The sequence below is a fragment of the Pongo abelii genome, chromosome 12 (assembly GCF_028885655.2).
Source record: "Pongo abelii isolate AG06213 chromosome 12, NHGRI_mPonAbe1-v2.0_pri, whole genome shotgun sequence".
In the NCBI taxonomy this organism is placed as follows: Eukaryota; Metazoa; Chordata; class Mammalia; order Primates; family Hominidae; genus Pongo; species Pongo abelii.
This window is the reverse complement of record NC_071997.2, coordinates 35382840-35398308: the sequence shown is the minus strand read 5'-3', so window position 1 is coordinate 35398308 and position 15469 is coordinate 35382840. Positions and strand designations below refer to the sequence as shown.

Genomic DNA, 15469 nt, shown 5'->3' with positions numbered 1-15469 from the left:
CGCCCCCTTGACTGAAGTCACCACCTGACTTTTCCAGGCTTTCCCTCCCCATCCAGGCATCACAAGAGCCACCATCGCTGGGACCATAAGAAAACTGGCCTCCAATGCATGCTTCTGAGTCTTTCTCTCTTAAACTTCTCAGGACCAGCCTCAAAAAACATGGAGAATAAGGCAAGGTGTCCCACTGTGTTGCACACCACCCCTTTCCTTCACCTTCCTCCTCACCACCATGGTTTGCTTTTGGCTGAGTCCTTGGTGATTTAGCTTTCTCTCCTAATTATATGGCACCAGCATCCTAACTGGTTGATTGGGAGCTGTGAACGGCTGAAGTGTGCCAAGTTCTGTCTGCCCCCCATCCCTCTCAAAGGCTGTCAGGATCTATGGCAACTTTTGTCAATTCACTTACAGGTTTGGTTTTTAGAGCTAATGTATGATATACAGTCATGCATCAGTTAACGACTAGGATATGTTCTGAGAAATCTCCCATTGGGCAATTTTGTCGTCGTATGAACATCATAGAGTGATTACACAAACCTGGGTGGTACAGTGTATTATACACCTGTATAGCTTCATACCCTAAGCTATATGGGTATGGCCTGTTGTTCCTAGGCTGCAAACCTATACAGCATGCTACTGTACTGAATCTCTAGGCGTAAGAGAATCTTGTAACAGAAAAGTATGTGTGTATCTGAACACATCTAAACACAGAAAAGGGATGGTAGAAATACTGTATAAAATACTAAAAAAAGGGTCCACCTGTGTGGGGCACTTACCATGAATGGAGCTCGCAGGACTGGAAGTTTCTCTGGGTGAGTCAGTGAGTAAGTGGCAAGTAAAAGTGAAGGCCTAAAACATTACTGTACAGTACTATAGACTTTGTAAATATTGTACACTTAGGCTACACTAAATTTATTCTAAAAATACTTCAGTAATAAATTAACTTTAGCTTACTGTAACTTTTTTACTTTATAAACTTTTTTAAAGTTTTTCACTCTTTGTAATAACGTGTAGCTGAAAACATGTTGTATAGCTGTACAAAAATATTTTCTTTATATCCTTATTCTATAAGTTTTCTCTTTTTTTTTTTTTTCTTTAAACTTTTTGGTTAAAAATGAAGACACAAACACACACACATTAGCCTTGGGCTGCACAGGGTCAGGATCATCCTTATCCCTGTCATCCACCTCCACATCTTGTCCCACCGGAAGGGCTTCGGGGGCAGTAACATGCATGGAGCTGTTGTCTATGATAACAATTCCTTCTTCTGGAGTCCTCCTGAAGGACTGTTTTACAATTAACTTATTTTTTTTCTGCATAAGTAGGTGTACACTCTAAAATAATGATAAAAAGGGTAGTGGAGTAAATACATAAACCAGTAACATAGTCATTTATTATTATATCAAGTACTACATACTGTATGTAATTGAATGTGCTAGACTTTTCTACGACTGGCACTGCAATAGGTTAGTATACGCCAGCAACACCACATGCAAGTGATGCATTGTGCTACAACGTTCCAACAGTTAGATTGTCACTAGGTGATAGGAATTGTTCAACTCCATTATAACCTTATGGGACCACTGTTGCAGATGCTGTCTGTTGTTAATGGAAATGTCATTATGCAGCACCACTGTGTTCAATTTTCCCCTGTGACGGACATTGCTATCTGTTTATGGCTTCATGGTCTTAGTAGATATGTTTATCCAGGTTAATTGAGAAACTGCTTCTCAGAGAAACATTTTTTTTCTATAAAAGTTATATATTAAAATGGCAAAATAGAAACTTTAAAAAAATCATTGTAGGCCAGGCATGGTGGCTCATGCCTGTAATTCCAGCACTTTGGAAGGCCGAGGTGGGCAGATCACCTGAGGTCAGGAGTTCGAGACCAGCCTGGCCAACACAGTGAAACCCCATCTCTACTAAAAATACAAAAAATTAGCCAGGCATGATGGCAGCTGCCTGTAATCACAGCTACTCAGGAGGCTGAGACAGGAGAATCACTTGAGCCTGGGAGGCAGAGGTTGCAGTGAGCCGAGACCGCGCCACTGTACTCCAGCCTGGGCGACAAAGCATGAGACTCCATCTCAAAAAAATAAATAAATAAATAAATAAGTCATTGTATTTATTCAAAAACTGTAAATTGTAGGAAGATGCAAAGAAAGAAAGATACTCATGCCTAAAGCCAGGATCCCTGCCATCAGCCAGTCAGAGGAAGTCCAGTGTGTGGGAATCTGTGCCGTCCCCCAGAGCCCATTCTGAGGCTGCCCTTGTCTGCCAGATGTTGCTACTTTTCATATGGACAAGCGACAGATGAGAAGGAGGCAGTGTGTTTTCCTTTAGGGATTATTACGTTGTTAAATTCGATCCCACCACTGTAGTTAATGGTAACTATTTTCTGACTCATAGTGTTAATCCTTTGGAAAGGTATCTGTCTAGAGAGTAGTGTTTACTGAAATCCCTTTTGACAACTGCTTGGTTTGTGGAGTGCCTTGGACACTTACATGCTCTTTGGAACTCAGCAGCAATTCCGAACTGATTGTAGCTTATACAAGAGACTGATATTATGGAACAATAAGAATAGGTTAATAGCTATAATTTTTCTTACTAAATAAAGGAGGAAAGGTTGGCTGAGGTTAAAATTTTAAGGGCTGTGCATCTTAAGCTGAGTCTGGAGTTTATCTTTTGGGCAGGGAACTACCTTCTGGTGTGTTATAAGGAGGATAATGACCTAGTGTTTCAGGTGTGTGGCCCACATTCCTGCCTCCTTTCTGCATTGCCTTCAGATCTGACCTGGCTTTGGTCCAAATGTTAGAATGACCACTTGGTCTCTATTCATTTTTGATGGACTATCATAAAGAAAAAAAAAAAACTTCTTGCTGTAAAATGAGAAAATAACAAATCTTACTTGAGGTAGTGTGTCCTTTTTAAAATGCAGATACAGAATTAATTTTTAGCTTATTCATAGGACAGTGCCTTCTATTATAGGGCTGAGTTTTTGTGGTTCCTCCCCCAGGGTGATGAAGTTCTGGTGCACATATAGCTGCATAGGTTTCTGAAGAGTCTGTTTCATTTATAAGCTGTGAAGTAATTAGAAAACATGAGGGTTTTTTGCAGACACGTAGGACACCAGGCCAAGCTTAAAGTTGGCTCTCAGGTGGACATTATTTGGTAGAGCAGATAATAAAGTGTCATTCTTTGGTTCAAGAATAATTACTGGTAAAGAGCCTATCTTAATAAATGCCAGTTTGTCACAGCATTCTGTTTGGCAGAATATATTTACCTCTGTACCAGATTAGGAGTTTCCTATTGTGTGTGTGTGTGTATGTATGTGTGTATATAACATGTATGTATGTGTGTATATAACATGTATGTATGTGTGTATATAACAGATATATATATTTCAATATATAACAAATATATACACACATACATATATGTATATATGCGTTAAACATATATATACCTGTATATGTTTAACATATATATACCTATATATGTTAAACATATATATTAAAATCTTATGTATGTATTATGGTGATATTTATATAGTTAATGTTGGAGCTACAAGCCTCTTTTTTTTTCTTTCCTTTTTTTTTTTTTTTGAGAGAGTTTTGCTCTTGTTGCCCAGGCTGGAGTGCAGTGGCATGATCTCAGCTCACTGCAACCTCCGCTTCCTGGGTTCAAGTGATTCTCCTGCCTCAGCCTCCCAAGTAGCTGGGATTACAGGCACCTGCCACCACACCCAGCTAATTTTTGTATTTTTGGTAGAAATGGGGTTTCACCATGTTGGCCAGGCTGGTCTCAAACTCCTGACCTCAGGTAATCCACCCACCTTGACCTCCCAAAGTGCTGGGATTACAGGCGTGAGCCACTGCACCCGGCCTACAAGCCTCTTTTTATGTCTAGATTATCTACTTAAAAAATTGCTCTTGGCCAGGCGCAGTGGCTCACGCCTGTAATTGCAACACTTTGGGAGGCTGAAGCAGGCAGATCACTTGAGGTCGGGAGTTCAAGACCAGCCTGACCAACATGGTGAGATTCCTGTCTCTACTAAAAATGCAAAAATTAGCTGGACAAAATGATGCACGCCTGTAATCCCAGGTACTCAGGAGGCTGAGGCACGAGAATTGCTTGAACTTAGGAGGCAGATGTTGCAGTGAGCCAAGATTGTGCCACTGCACTCCAGCCTGTGTGATGGAGTGAGACTCTGTCTCACCAAAAAAAAAAAAAAAAAAAAAAGGCTCTCATTCCACGTTTATTCTTCCTGCTGTGACTTTTTTTTAATGAGGCCTGTCCTTGGTGAGTTTTAGTACAGAGGAAATGGAAAGAAGAGTAAGATAGTAAAACCAGTTTTGAACTGGTTGAAACTGAGAGTGGAGATACTTATGTGGCCCTGGAAGTGGAAGGGAGAGGGACAGAGGCCTATGAGGTAAGAGGCTAGCCTCACAGAAGCTGCTGCCCCAGACGGTATACACGCCCACGGGGCAGGGTGTTCGCCCCCTGAGCCATCTACCACATGCTGGTCTTTCCCTTTACCTTCTAGGGTATATTTATGGGAAATGATGGATGGAATGCCCCAAATTGGACTTTGATATCCTGAGAAATGGCCATTAAATATGGATACAAAATAAACTAAGCACTGCATTTAGAGAAACTAAGAAATTATAAATCACTTATTTGTTTGATAAATGTGCTTCCATGCAAGAAATTCTTAACAAGGAACATACAGTTTGTGAATTCTACCAGGTTTATTAAACAGATTCTTTCTCTATTTCCAGGGTAAGCTGGTTTGGGGAAATGAGTAGAATTTTATACATTCTACATGTACATGTATATTTTTAATTAATATTTAATGCCTATAAAAAGATATTTGTAATCTGTATAAGATATAGAGAGTCATAATAAAAGCAACCCCCAGCTTCAGAAATAAAACATTACTGACCCTTGGGAATCTCATGCACACCCATACCCAGTCCCATCCTCCCCGGATTTGTGTTCATCATTCCCTGAAGATTTTCTTAAGATTCATCCTTGTGGGTGGCTCTAGTTCATTCTCTTGCAGCTGTACAGTATTTCAGCCTTTGGAGGAAACATGAGGTGTTTCTGGTTTTCCTCTGTCTCAAACAGGATTGCTGTGACTTTCTTTGCACTGGTAAGCACAAAACAGACTCAGTAAGGCAGATGCCTAGGAGTAGAGTCATGGCTTACTCAGTCATGGCAGGGGCTTCCTAGGTAATGATAACCTGTCCTTACCAGCTCCAAACCTTCCCCTGGCATGGTGGAGCCTCCTCATTGTGCTGTGTTCTTAGGAACACCTCGTGTTGTCAGACTTCAAATATTTGTCAGTTTAATGGGTAGAAAATGAAATATCATTGCAGTTGTAATTTGCAAATTCCAAGTGCTAATCAGGTTGTGTTCTTTCGTGTTTATTGGATATTCATGTTTCCTCTCCATTGAAAGGCCTGTTTGTGTATTTCGCCCATCCTTCTGTTAGATCCTTGACTTTCTTGCTGCAGCAGTTCCCACATCATCCAGATGTTTCTGGTCAGATACATGATGTCAGTGTCTTCTCCCCAGCCCCCTTTTCCCCTTAGCTTTTCACTTTCTTCATGGTGTCTTTTGAAGAACAGAAACAGTACATTTTCACATGGGAGAATTTATCATTTTTCCTTAGGGTTTGTGCTTTTTTATATCTTATTTTAGAAATTCTCCCTTACCCTAAGAAGGTCATGAGAATACTTTTTCATGCTTTTTTTTCCCAGTGTTTCAAAGTTATGTCTTTTATACTTAAGAATATTAATCACCTGGAATAATTTTGATGTGTGGTGTGAGGTAGGAATCTAGCTTTCTTTTTTTTTTGTTTTGAGATGAGTCTCGCTCTGTCACCAGGCTGGAGTGCAGTGGCACGATCTTGGCTCACTGCAGTCTCCCAGGTTCAAGCGATTCTCCTGCCTTAGCCTCCTGAGTAGCTGGGACTACAGGCATGCACCACCACGCCCGGCTAATTTTTGTATTTTTAGTGTAGACAGGGTTTCACCATGTTGGCCAGGATGGTCTCCATCTCTTGACCTCGTGATCCTCCCGCCTCGGCCTCCCAAAGTGCTGGGATTACAGGCATGAGCCACTATGCCTGGCAGAATCTAGCTTTCTTATATTTTCTATGGACATCTAGTACATACAAATACTGTACTTGTATTTCTATGGACATACAAGTACTGTTTACTGTACATTGTATACACGGTATATGCCCCACATGTACAGTGCCAACCTAGTCAGGTTTCAAGTTTCCACATATGCATGGCCTGTTTCTGGGCACCCAGATGTGTTCTCTAGGTCTGTCCTTGTGCTAGTCCAACATTATCTTAATTACCATGGTTTTTGATTATATTTTGTCTGTTGAGTCAAGTCTCCTGACCTTTTTTCAGAAGTGTCTAACTTTTTCTGGCCCTTTCTGCCATGTGAATTTTTTTTTTTTGAGACGGAGTCTCAGTCTGTCACTCAGGCTGGAGTGCAGTGGCATAATCTCAGCTCACTGCAACCTCCGCCTCCCAGGTTCAAACGATTCTCCTGCATCAGCCTTCTGAGTAGCTGGGACTACAGGTGTGCACAGCCACGCCCAGATAATTTTTGTATTTTTAGTAGAGATGGAGTTTCACCATGTTGTCTAGGCTGGTCTCGAACTCCTGACCTCAGGTGATCCACTTGCCTCGGCCTCCCAAAGTGCTGGGATTACAGGATTACAGGCATGAGCCACTGCTCCCAGTCTGCCATGTGAATTTTAGAATCTGCTTTTTGAGTTACACGCGCACACACACACACACACACACACACACACACACACACACACACACACACACACACACACACACACACACACACACACACACACACACACATTCCCCGTACCTGTAAGAGTTTGTATTGGAATGGCTTTTTTTTTTCCTCTGGATCAGGTAGGGGATTTTTTTTTTTTTTTTTTTTTTGTAAAAACATAATTTGCATACAGTAAAATACACAGAACATAAATGCACAAGTCAATGAATTTTGATAACTCCATACACTTGCATAGCTAATACCTTAAATAAGATACAGACTATGTCTGTCACCCAGAAAGTTTGCTGTGTCCCTTTCCACTTAGTCATCCAGTTCCTTCCAAAGTAAACACTGTTCTGATTTCTGTCGCTGTAGATTAGCGTTGCCTACTTTTGAACTTCAGATAATTGGAAATATACAATATAAGCATGATTTCTTCCACTCAGTGTTTTTGAGGGTCATCTATTTGTTGCCTTTGTCAGTAGTTTATTTCTTTTTATTTCTAAGTAGTATTCCACTGTATAAATATGCCACAATTAAATGGGGGTAAGTGGGGAAAACTGAGCCGTTCCCTTTTTTTGGGTAATATGAATAAGTTTGCTGTGCATCTCTTATATCTTATACAGGTCTTTTTGTGGATATAGATATATACCCAACAGAAATGGAAATATTAAACATGGTGTAACTGGACAAATGCATGTTTAAGTTTATAAAAAACTGCTGAACAGATCTCCAAAGTTTACCCTTTTAAACTCCTTCCAGCAACATATGAGATTTCCAGTTGTTCTACCTCCTCATTAACATTTGGTGTTGTCGATCTTTTTAATGGTAGCTCTTCTAGTAGGTGTGAAGTGATAGCTCATTGTGGCTTAAAATAAATATCTCGGTTAAAGATGGGGAGCATTTTTTCATGTTCTTATTGGTCATTCATATGCCTTTTGTGAAGGGTTTGAGTCATTTGCCCATTTTAAAAATGTTTGTCTTCTTGTTATTCATTTGTAGGAGTTTTTCTATATTCTGGATATGAGTCCTTTGCCAGATACATGCATTACAAATTTTTCTCCCAATCTCGGGCTTGACCTGTTTGTCTATCCTCATGTCTTAATTATTGTAGTAGTAGAGCAATTTCTGAAATCAGTTAATGTAGGTCCTTCAGTTTTGTTCTTCATTTTCAAGACTGTTTTGACTATGCTATATTCTGTGCTTTCCATTTAAAATTTAAAACCAGCTTTTCAATTTCTGCAGAAAAGCCTTCTAAGATGATAATTTAGGTCTTCCTTAATGTCTAACAATTAAATTTTATTATTTTATCCATAAAGATCTTAAATATCACTGTTAGATAATTATTTCATACCTTATATTTTCTACTATTGCAAGTTTTTTTTAAGTTTCTAATTTTGGGGCTAGAAATACAAACTACTTTGGTTTTTAAAAAAATTAAACTATAAAGTCATTAATTCTAATAGCTTTTTTGTGGGTTTCTATGTAAACAGTAATGTCATTTGTGAATAATTATAATTTTATGTTTTTGTTTTCAATTCTTCTTTTTTTTTTTTTTTGAGACAGAGTCTTGCTCTGTTGCCCAGGCTGGAGTGCAGTGGTGTGATCTTGGCTCACTGCAAGCTCTGCCTCCCAGGTCCAAGCGATTCTCCTGCCTCAGCCTCCCAAGTAGCTGGGATTACAGGTGTCTGCCACCACGCCAGGCTAATTTTTCTATTTTTAGTAGAGACGGGGTTTCACCATGTTGGCTAGACTGGTCTCGAACTCCTGACCTCAGGTGATCCACCTGCCCTGGCCTCCCAAAGTACTGGGATTACAGGCATGAGCCACCAAGCCCGGCCTGTTTTCAATTCTTTGTAACTATTCTTGTTTTATGGTACTGGCAAAGACTCCTAATACAGTGCTGAACTGAGATCGTGTATTAGTTTCTAGGGCTGCTGTAAGAAAGTACTACAGGCTGGGTGCCTTAAACAACAGAAACTTATTACTTCAGAGTTTTGGAGGGTAGAAATCTGAGAGCAAGGTCTGGTAACTTCAGACATTCCTTAGCTTACAGATCTCCTTCCTCTTCCTGTGTGTTCACTTATCTTTTCTCTGTATGTATCTGTCTCTGTGTACAAATTTCCCCTTTTTATAAGTACGCAGTCACATTGGATTAGAGCTCACCCTAAATGACTCTGATCATCTTTTTCCACATAAGGTCCCATTCACGGGTACTGGGGGTTAGGACTTCAGCATGATTGGGGGAGAGTCATTTCAACCCATAACAGATGGCAATAGTAGACATTCTTGTCTTGTTGCTTGTTCCAAAAGGAAAGATTTTAAAATTTAATTTAATTTAATTTAATTTAATTTATTTAACGCTTTTTCTGCATCTTTTGAAATAGTTTTTTTCTTTTAATTTATAAATGTGGTGAGCTAAACAAACAGATTTTATTACCTTAAACCAATATTGCATCCCAACTTAGCCATATTGTATTTTTAATATATATTTGTCGATTTCATGTGCTAATATTTAGTGTTTTTGCAGGCTTATTTGTGAGTAAGAATGAGCTGTGATTTTTCCTTTTTCCTTATATGGTTTGAATATCAAAGTTTTACTTTCTGCTACTTTCATAAAATAAAGTAAGGATATGTTCCATCTTTTATTTATCTTTTTATCCTTAGGAACATTTATTATGTGAAATTGGAATTAGGTGATTCCTAAGTGTTTAGTGGAACTTGCTAGGAGATCCATCTGGACCTGGCACTTGCTTTGTAGGATAGACAGTGTCTATTAAATCAGGATGTAGCCAGTGCTCTGTGCTGCCCATAAACTCATCCCAGTCAGCTCTGCTGGCCTTGGCCTTGTGCTGTGAAAAGAAGTGGGGCCTCTAGAAGCCTACATAGCTTTTGTAACAGGTCTCCAAGTAAAGAACACAGAAACTTCCTTTGAAACTTATGGGTAATATAAAATCTGTGGTGCCCAGCCCCATGTGTAGCCAGAAAGAACAGAATTGTCATTTTTGAACTGAGGTTTAGGAATCTTCCTAAGGAGTAAGGGAAGATACCAAAAGTTATCAGTTCTTTTTTTTTTTTTTTTTTTTTTAAGAGACGGAGTTTCACTCTTGATGCCCAGGCTGGAGTGCAGTGGCGCAATCTCTGCTCACTGTAACCTCTGCCTCCAGGGTTCAAGTGATTCTCCTGCCTCAGCCTCTCAAGTAGCTGGAATTATAGGCATGTGCCATCACACCTGGCTAATTTTTGTATTTTTAGTAGAAACGAGGTTTCACCATGTTGGCCAGGCTGGTCTTGAACTCCTGACCTCAGGTGGTCCACCTGCCTCGGCCTCCCAAAGTGCTGGGATTACAGGCGTAAGCCACCATGCCTGGCCAAAAGTCATCAGTTCTTTTAAAGTGATGCCAGATACTGACTAAAAGATAATGTTTCTGTGTACATTTGTAGAAAAAGATTCGTATTTTTACATTAGCATCTTTAAAGATGCTGACTAAGATTCTGACTATCACCAGTGGCAGAATCTTTAAAATGACAATGTGCATATTCTTAACCTGGTAGGAAATAATTACTAATATTTTTATTTTGACCCTTAGCATGTATTACTTTATACTATTACTGATTTATTTTTCTAGTCCTATTTCCTTAATAGGACAGGGAGACTCTTAGGAAGTGGGATTGTGTCTTATAATTGTTTAGTTTAGTTTTTTGCAAACTTAGAGGTGCTTGCTGCATATGCAATGTTAGCTTTAATTAAATTATGGTCCTTGAGCGTCCTAGCATTTTCCAATCTCTTCCCTTCCTGGGTATGTATTTTGAAATTTTAAGAAAACATTAAAATGTTGATCTTTTAAATTATTATAATCATACTTTTAAAGTGAATTTTTAAAATTTAATATTCTTATTTTTTAAAAAAATAGAGACCAAGTCTCAATATTTTGCCCAGGCTGGTCTTGAACTCTTGGGCACAAGTGATCTTCCTGCCTGGGCCTCTCAAAGTGTTAGGATTATAGGTAAGCCTTAAAGTGAAGTTCTAACAAAAAGTTTAAATTTTAGATCATTTTGAGATCACACAGTGAAGTATGAATTTTATACCTTAGAGAAATGTTTCCTTTTATTACCATGTTGAAACTTCTCTGATTCAGAACCCCAGCAAGTTATATTTAATAGAGGTGTGGCCTAAAGTTTATCTTTTTATGATTCATATTTTATCTAAGTAAATATATCATGTGAATTAGATCATGGAGAGAATTTTCCCACTGCTTAAAAGAAATAGTTTTTTAAATTAATTTTTTTTTTTTTTTTTTTTGAGATGGAGTTTTGCTCTTGTCACCCAGGCTGGAGTGCAGTGGTGCAATCTCGGCTTACTGCAACCTCTGCCTCCCAGTTCAAGCGATTCTCCTGCCTCAGCCTCCTGAATAGCTGGAATTACAGGTGCCCGCCACCATGCCTGGCTAACTTTTTTGTGTGTGTATTTTTAGTAGAGACAGGGTTTTGCCATGTTGGGCAGGCTGGTCTTGAACTCCTAACCTCAGGTGATCTGCCTGCTTCAGCCTCCCAAAATGCTGGGATTAGAGGTGTGAGCCACCACTCCTAGCCAATTTTTTTTTTCTTTTTTCTTTTTTTTTCTGTGTGAAAGCATCTCACACTGTTTCCCAGGCTGGAGAGCAGTGGTGCGATCATGGCTCACTGAAGCCGCAAACCACTGGGCTCAAGCAACCCTCCTGCCTCAGCCTCCTGAGGAGGAGGGAATACAGGTGTGCCCCACCAGGCCTGGCTAAGTTTTTATATTTTTTTTATAGAGACAGGGTTAAGTATAAGTTATTTTTAAGTACTAGCATGTTACTTCTTCAGCTTTCATTTACCTCCATGTAATTCTGCATTATTACCATTTAATTACCAAAGCAAGTCCTTAATTTAAAGGCCTATAATAGGAAGCTTATCTTTAGCAAGGCTTGAGTAACAGTTTACTAGATAATGAAACAATATTGCATTTCTTTTTAAATATTATAGAGTTATGACTTTTTAGTAAACCATATATATATTTTTTTAACAGCTCTCTCTCCCTCTCCCCTTCTCTATCTACCCCAGGATTTAGACTAAACATGAAGAGTTTGATTCTTTCTATAATATTCTTTACTGCAGATGTGTTTAGTTTATCCCTTATGCTAACTGAAGACTGGGGCTGGAATTATGAATAATATACTTTTAAGAAGCTAAATAAAAGAAGTTTGATTGTAGGTGCCCAGAGTTCGTTTCTCTATTCCTTCCGCAAAAGGAGACACAATTTATATTTTAAATGGCGGAACTGTTTACTCCTGCCATTTAAAAAAGACAACCCTGATTGATTAATCAATGAAGGAAGAAGTATCTTATATTACTTCACTTTCACTAACTTAGATGTCTGGAAGCCGACATTTCAATATCTGGGTTTTACTCATTAGCTCTTAAATGGAGAAAAAAATGTTGTCTAGGTGAGTTTTGGTGGTTATGTTTGGTTGGGACAAATACACGATGTTGTTTAAGAGCTGTTTGTGCCAGAGACTATTTGTAGAAGCCTGCAAGAGTTCTGCACCCGGTCTTACCTGGGATTCTGGGGATGTTCCCACAGCCCCGAGGTAGATGGACATGATTCCTTCTCTATGGTGCCTTTAGAACGTCCCTCTACACTTCCCCCAGCTCTTTTCCATAGTTTCTCTGAAGATGAGCTCCCATAAATGAGTGTGAAGATGTCTTGGGGTGGGGCAGGTGTGCGAGTGTGTGTTCTGGCTTATGATGCAGGCTGTCTTTTGGCGGAGGTGAACAGGTTACCCATATCTGAGGACAGAAGACAGCATAGTCTAATCTCTTGGTGCCCAGCTTGGGAAATAAACACCTGAAGCAAGCTGGTAGTTTGAGAGAGGAGTGAGAGCTGATCCAGACTGGGAGGGAATCATAGTATTTATGATGAGATCCAAAAGTTTGAGTGCTGTGTGCCAGCTGTCAGCATTTTATATGAGCTCACTTACTTAATCGTGCAACAGTCCTATGAAGTAGGTACCGTTATTCTCATTTCACAGATGAGGTAGTTGAGGCTGGAATAGCCAAGTGTCCATTCCAGCTGCTGTAACAAACTACCATACACTAGGTAATTAATAGCCAATGGAAATGTATTCCTTACCGTTCTGGAGGCTGGGAAGTCCAAGATTGAGGCATGGTAGGCTCAGTGTTTGGTGAGGGCCCATCCCTCAGGGGTGGTGCCTTCCAGCTGCCTCCTCACACAGTGGATGGAAGGAACAAATAAGCTCTCTGGGGCCTCTTTGATAAGGGCACTAATGCCATTCATACGGGCTCCACCCTCATGACCTAATCACCTCCCCACCTCCCAACACTACCACTCTGGGGATTAAGTTCCAACATATGAATTTTAGGGGGACACAGACATTCTGACCATAGCACCAAGTAATTTGCTCAAGTGATGGGAAGAAAACAGGAAGGACTGATGTGTCTACAGACAAGCCTCCTCCTCAACCCTGGGGTACCCTCCCTCCTGGGGGTTTTGTTGAGCTAAGGAAGGGGGCTGGAGTCTCACTTGTGTGTAGCTGTCATTGCCCCCATGGATGGGGGCAGACACGAAATTGTAGAATTCCAAAATTTTCTATTTGAAAGGCACCAAAGAAGTTCTCTGATTCCTTCCCTTCCCTGATGCGTGAGCCTTTCTTGAATATTTCTGAGAGATCTTCCCCGCTTTGCTGGAAGGCCTCCAAGTATTAGGAACTTAAGCTCTCATGAAGCAGCACTGTTCCATGTTCAGAGAACTTGAGGTGAGGAAGTGATAGTGATAGGGAGCCTTTCACTTCAAGCTCTCCGAACATGCAGCAGTGCTGACGCAAGCCCAGCCAGCTGCCCTGCAGCTCCCGTCATTCTCTGCAGTCCTCTTTCCAGCTCTCTGATCCCCTGCCCTGCTCCCGATCACAGGGACTGTGCCTTTGAGTTTGCTTCTGGCTGCTGAGAAGTCGGAAAGGCCACCTTGCCTGATCTTCTCCCTCTGACTTTGTGGAGTGTGAAGCCACAGTTCTTTGCAGAAGATAAAGTAGGAGGCCACGGGCTAGTGTGTGGGAAAGTCTTACTTCCAGTAGGAGCAAGGGACCGGTCCACACATCCACTAAATAGCTCCACTCACCATCTGAAAACCTTTCAAGATCCGAGGCACACCTTTACTCTCCACATGAATACATTTACTCCGGAGCTGGGGCTGATGCGCCCGCCTTGTTGGGAAGAACACAAAGGAATCCAAGGCCTGACGTCTGCCTCGGTGTTCCTGGCAGGATCCTGTCACTGTGGTTGTGTTCATTGACTAAAGTGCATATTCAAGTAGCTGTAGAAACTCGGGGAAGATCAGTGAGGATCATTTCTGCCTTTTTCAGAAATCCTTTTTTTTTTTTTTTTTTTTTAATGGGGTCTCATTATATTGCCCAGGCTGGCCTCCAGTTCCTGGGGTCAAGCCATCCTCCTGCCTCACAGAAATCCTTTTGTTATGTTGCCTGTGGGTGAATGCATGCATTTGTCTTCTGCCTGCAAGCATGTCTGCCAGGAGCAATGTGAGGAGGCTCCAGGTGACTCTGTGGGGACTGAGCAGGATGGCACGTGATCACAAGCACATACATATGTGTGTATGGGTGTGTGTGTGTGTGTATGTGGTTTACTTCTTGGGTCTCTTGCTGTCTGATGGGGAAGGTTAGTGGGGAAATGGTTTCTTTCCATTTTTTGATAGCGTGGAATGATTTTCTTTAATGAAAATGATAACTAGGGAATCCACATATCATTATTGCAGCCTCTGTTTCTGCTTCTTCCTTGTTCCTCTAAAATTAGTTTTCCTCTTTCTCTTCCGGCAGATCAGCCAGTAGACATGATGAGCATCAAAGCCTTTACGCTTGTCTCTGCTGTGGAGCGGGAGCTGCTAATGGGCGACAAGGAGCGCGTCAACATAGAGTGCGTGGAGTGCTGCGGCAGGGACCTCTACGTGGGCACCAACGACTGCTTCGTCTACCACTTCCTGTTGGAGGAGAGGCCAGTGCCTGCTGGGCCAGCCACGTTCACTGCCACCAAACAGCTGCAGAGACACCTGGGCTTCAAGAAGCCCGTGAACGAGCTGCGCGCGGCCTCAGCACTCAACAGGCTGCTGGTGCTGTGTGACAACTCCATCAGCCTGGTCAACATGCTGAACCTCGAGCCAGTGCCTTCAGGGGCCCGCATCAAGGGGGCAGCCACGTTTGCACTGAACGAGAACCCTGTGAGTGGGGACCCGTTCTGTGTAGAAGTTTGCATCATCTCTGTCAAACGCAGAACCATCCAGATGTTTCTGGTGTACGAGGACCGGGTGCAGATCGTCAAGGAGGTGTCGACTGCCGAGCAGCCCCTCGCTGTGGCTGTGGACGGCCACTTCCTGTGTCTGGCTCTGACCACTCAGTACATCATCCACAATTACAGCACAGGCGTCTCCCAGGACCTGTTTCCCTACTGCAGCGAGGAGAGGCCGCCGATCGTCAAGAGGATAGGGAGACAGGAGTTCCTGCTGGCGGGCCCCGGAGGGCTGGGTGAGGAGGATGCATTTGTGCGCCTGGTCTTTTTGGGTTAGCCTCGGTGACTGCGTGTTGAAACTGGATAGTGAGATTGGTGCTGT

The 15469-nt window shown here is 41.4% G+C and overlaps 1 protein-coding gene across 1 annotated transcript in view; it reads left to right on the top strand.

The window, feature by feature from the left end:
- TGFBRAP1 (transforming growth factor beta receptor associated protein 1) overlaps positions 1–15469 on the top strand; it is a 64068-nt gene that overhangs the window by 6494 nt on the left and 42105 nt on the right. The window contains exon 2 of the mRNA XM_024242690.3: positions 14682–15383. Coding sequence (XP_024098458.2) covers positions 14696–15383 — 688 coding nt within the window. The 5' untranslated portion in view covers positions 14682–14695. The remainder of the gene's footprint in view (positions 1–14681; positions 15384–15469) is intronic.